Source organism: Crocuta crocuta, unplaced genomic scaffold, assembly GCF_008692635.1.
Source record: "Crocuta crocuta isolate KB4526 unplaced genomic scaffold, BGI_CrCroc_1.0 scaffold94, whole genome shotgun sequence".
Classification (NCBI taxonomy): Eukaryota; Metazoa; Chordata; class Mammalia; order Carnivora; family Hyaenidae; genus Crocuta; species Crocuta crocuta.
In genome coordinates, this window is record NW_027530180.1 from 511,428 (window position 1) to 515,049 (window position 3,622).

Consider the following 3,622-nt stretch of genomic DNA (forward strand, 5'->3'; position numbering starts at 1 on the left):
GGGAAGCCCTCCCGCCCAGTTGGCGCCGCCTCTCATTGACAGCGCTTCGCTCGACGCCCGTCTGGCGGGCGCCTCGGCGCGCGGGTTCCCAGAGATCCGCCGTCGATTGGCAGTGCCTGAGCGGCTCGCGCGGAGCTCGATTGGCGCTGCCTGTGGGGGCGGAGTCGCTGTCTCGGCCGCCGCCGCCGCGCCGCCGCCGCGGGCTTGGTGTGTGAGGAAGGGCCTAGGCCCCGGCCTGCCGTGGTGGGCTCGCCGAGCGCCGGGGCTCGCGTCCCGCCGACCCCTCGGCCCCAGCTTCCCCTCCCTGCGGACCCCCACGGGCTGGGCGCGGGGCACCCCTGCCGAAGCCATGGAGGACGAGGTGGTCCGCATTGCCAAGAAGATGGACAAGATGGTGCAGAAGAAGAACGCGGTGAGCGCGGCGGGCGGCGCGGGCCGGGAGGGCNTCAACTTGCGGGGTCGGTTCGCTCGCTGATGACTTCGCTGAGCGAGCCTGGAAAGCCCTTCACGGTTTGGAAGAATCCCATTCGCTTTTCCGCGGTCGCGGGCTGGCCGCTAAAAATAACGTCACCGAGGGGTTTGTGATACGTCTTAGACATCGAGCCTGATGACTGAAAATTCCTGTATCTTAGTTTTTTGAAGAATGCCGAACATTCACTTGATTGACCTGCACTGGGCTGCAGGTTTGGGTAGCGGTTGGGAAGGCGGAGTAGGCGACTGTGCTTGTTGGCAAGGTGCTAGAGGGTTTTTTTAAAAAAGTGGGTCTTGTTATGTGGTCTGTGTAAAGACGCACGCACCACGGTGCGCTGGTAGATGGACTTGGAAGGCTGTCATCGCCGAGCGCCCTGAGTGGTTTACGGTCAATACCGGCGGCGTTATCTTGCTATCGGTAAAGTGTCGATGTGAACACATTTTCTTTCTTTCTTTTTTTAAAATGTTTTATTTATTTCCAGGAGAGAGAGAGAGAGAGAGCAGGGGAGGGTCAGAGAGAGAGGGAGTCACAGACTGAAATAGGCTCCAGGCCCTGAGCTGGCAGTCAGCACAGAGCCCGACGCGGGGCTCGAACCCACGAACCGCGAGATCATGACCTAAGCGAAAGTCGGACGCTTAACCGACTAAGCCCCCCAGGCGCCCCATGTGAACACATTTTCTTGCGGTTTCTTTGAAGTCTTCCAGTTTTTCCCTTTTTAGCCCCCAGCGTGTGCTACTTTGCAGCCCTCCGACTCCGTGCCATCTGTTTTCAGCCCAAACTCCATGGCTGTCGTCACCTGAATATATTCCGCCCTGCTCAGTGCATTTTCAGCATCTGCGCATCCGACGTAACATATCCCCATCTACGAAATAAATTTCAGGTCAAACTAATGTGAAGGGGAAACAGGATGCTCTGATTCGTATAGCACTTTGGAGTCAACAGAGCATCTCCGCACAGTTCTTTACAGACTCACAGCTGCGGTGTACCCATTTGGCAGAATGAGAAACCGAGTCAGAGATTAGGTAGTTCGCCTACTTAAATTAAGTACCGTGCAATTTGGATTAAGCTAGGACCCAGGTTTTCTACTGGACAGCATGCTGGAGCAGAAAATAGCGTTAAACCCTGAATTCTTAAGACTTTGTGTGCAGCCTGTTCCTCTTTTCTTTAACAGGTGCATTGTCTGGCGTGTAATTTCATACCCTGTTAATCTGTATTTGCAATTTTGATCTTTTTAAATATTTCCTGTTTGTTTTATGTTCCAGACTTTAACCGTTACCATTTAGTTTTCTCATTGATCCAGCCCTTTCATTCCCCCACTGCAAGTGATGCAATCGGGTTATTTAATAGGCTGAACATTTCTTTTATTTTATTTAAACTGGAAAGTTTTTTTTTTCTTCTTTGTCTGGAGATCCCTGGATTCCCACCGTAGACGCTCTTTGGGAAAAAGGCCTTTTGTTGGGTAACTTTTTCCTCTAACTCAGGCCATAATTTAAATCGATTAATCATGGAGTGATTTGTTTCTTTTCCTTGTAATAGGTGTTTGGTAAAAGTGAGTAACTCCTTAGTTGATAAATATGGAGAAGAGCAGTTTTTATTTGCTTGCATTTCTCAAGTTACAAGCCAATGATGAGTCTGGGGGAGAATGAGGAAAAACTCTACAGATACCCCTCAAATCGCATTTATCTGCTAGTTCAAAACTTTACCAATATGAAAACTCACCTCCAAACAGAAAGATAAAATTGACTAGCTCTTTTACATCCCCCCTTCTCCTTTTTCCTTTATATCTTACAGAAATTCAAATTGGCAAATGAAATAAAGAGAAAGGGAAGTGGTCTGAAGGACTCTCCCTCGTTGCCCTTCAAAGCATATCAGCTCACAAATAGCTTTTTGTAAAAATTTTTTAGAGAACGAGAGAGTATGAGCAAAGGAGAGGGGCAGAAGGAGAGAGAGACCGAGACAGAGAGAGAGAGAGAGAGAGAGAGAGAGAGAGAGAGGCACCAGNCGAGACAGAGAGAGAGAGAGAGAGAGAGAGAGAGAGAGAGAGTCATAAGCAGGCTCCATGCGCAGTATGGAGCCCAACACAGGGCTTGATCCCGCTACTCTGGGATCGTGTCCTGAACCGGCATTAAGAGTTGGACGCGTAATCGACTGAGCTACCTAGGTTCCCCCACAATTAGCTTTTTTTTTTTTTTTTTTTTACAAATAGTTTATTGTCAAATTAGTTTCCACATAACACTCAGTGCTCATCCCCACAAGTGTCCTCCTCCATGCCCCTCCCCCCTCCCCCCCACATCCATCAGTCCTCAGTGTTTGTCAGCATTCAAGAGTCTCTCATGGTTTGCCTCTCTCCCTTTCCCCCACCATTTCCGCCCTTCTTCTCCCCCTTGTTCCTCCGTCAAGTTCCTCCTAATCCTCCTATACGTGCAAACATATGGTATTTGTCCTTCTCTGCCTGACTTATTTCGCTCAGCATAACACCCTCAAGGTCCATCCATGTTGCTACACATGGCCAGATTTCATTCTTTCTCATTGCCATGTAGTATTCCATGGTATAGATAAACCACATCTTCTTGATCCATTCATCTGTTGATGGACACTTAGGCTCTTTCCATGTTTTAGCTACCCCCACAATTAGCTTTTAAGAGGTCAGTAATTTAACAGAAGTTGTTCTGGGGTTTGTAGAATTATAGTATATTTGTTTACCCCCTCCCCCTCCTTTTTGGTGGTTTCCAGGTTTTTCTCTGTGAGCTTTTTAAAATATTATGTATACTATGAAAAAGTGAATGTTGCTTGAAGAATAGTGAAGTAGTAGCTGTCCTCTTGAACTGACAAGTTTAACTGCTGTTATTGGGGGTTTTATTTTAATAAAAATGTTAGGTGTCACATTTACATAATAATAAAAACAGCAAACATTTATTGAACTATTACTTATTACCCTGAGCCAGACATTTGGCTACGTATTTACCTACCCATTTTCAGTTTTGCAAGATAAGTAATATCCCCATTCTAAAAATAAGGAAACTATTTGGAAAGTGAAGTGAATTGTCCTAAGCCAATAGCTAGAAATGAAGAGGTGAGTCTAAATCCGTTGCAGTGCTGTGTTGAACTGCAGTGTCTCTCTCTCTCTCTCTCCAAGATCTTTTTTTTTTT

The 3,622-nt window shown here is 47.3% G+C and overlaps 1 protein-coding gene across 2 annotated transcripts in view; it reads left to right on the forward strand.

The window, feature by feature from the left end:
* Positions 1-62: 62 nt before the first annotated feature.
* Positions 63-3,622, forward strand: part of TCEA1 (transcription elongation factor A1) — a 42,923-nt gene continuing 39,363 nt past the window's right edge. Inside the window, exon 1 of one of the 2 annotated variants that reach the window (XM_077765021.1) lies at positions 63-412. In XM_077765021.1, the coding sequence (XP_077621147.1) occupies positions 350-412 (63 nt within the window). In that variant the 5' untranslated portion in view covers positions 63-349. The remainder of the gene's footprint in view (positions 413-3,622) is intronic. The other variant, XM_077765020.1, reaches the window with a different exon arrangement.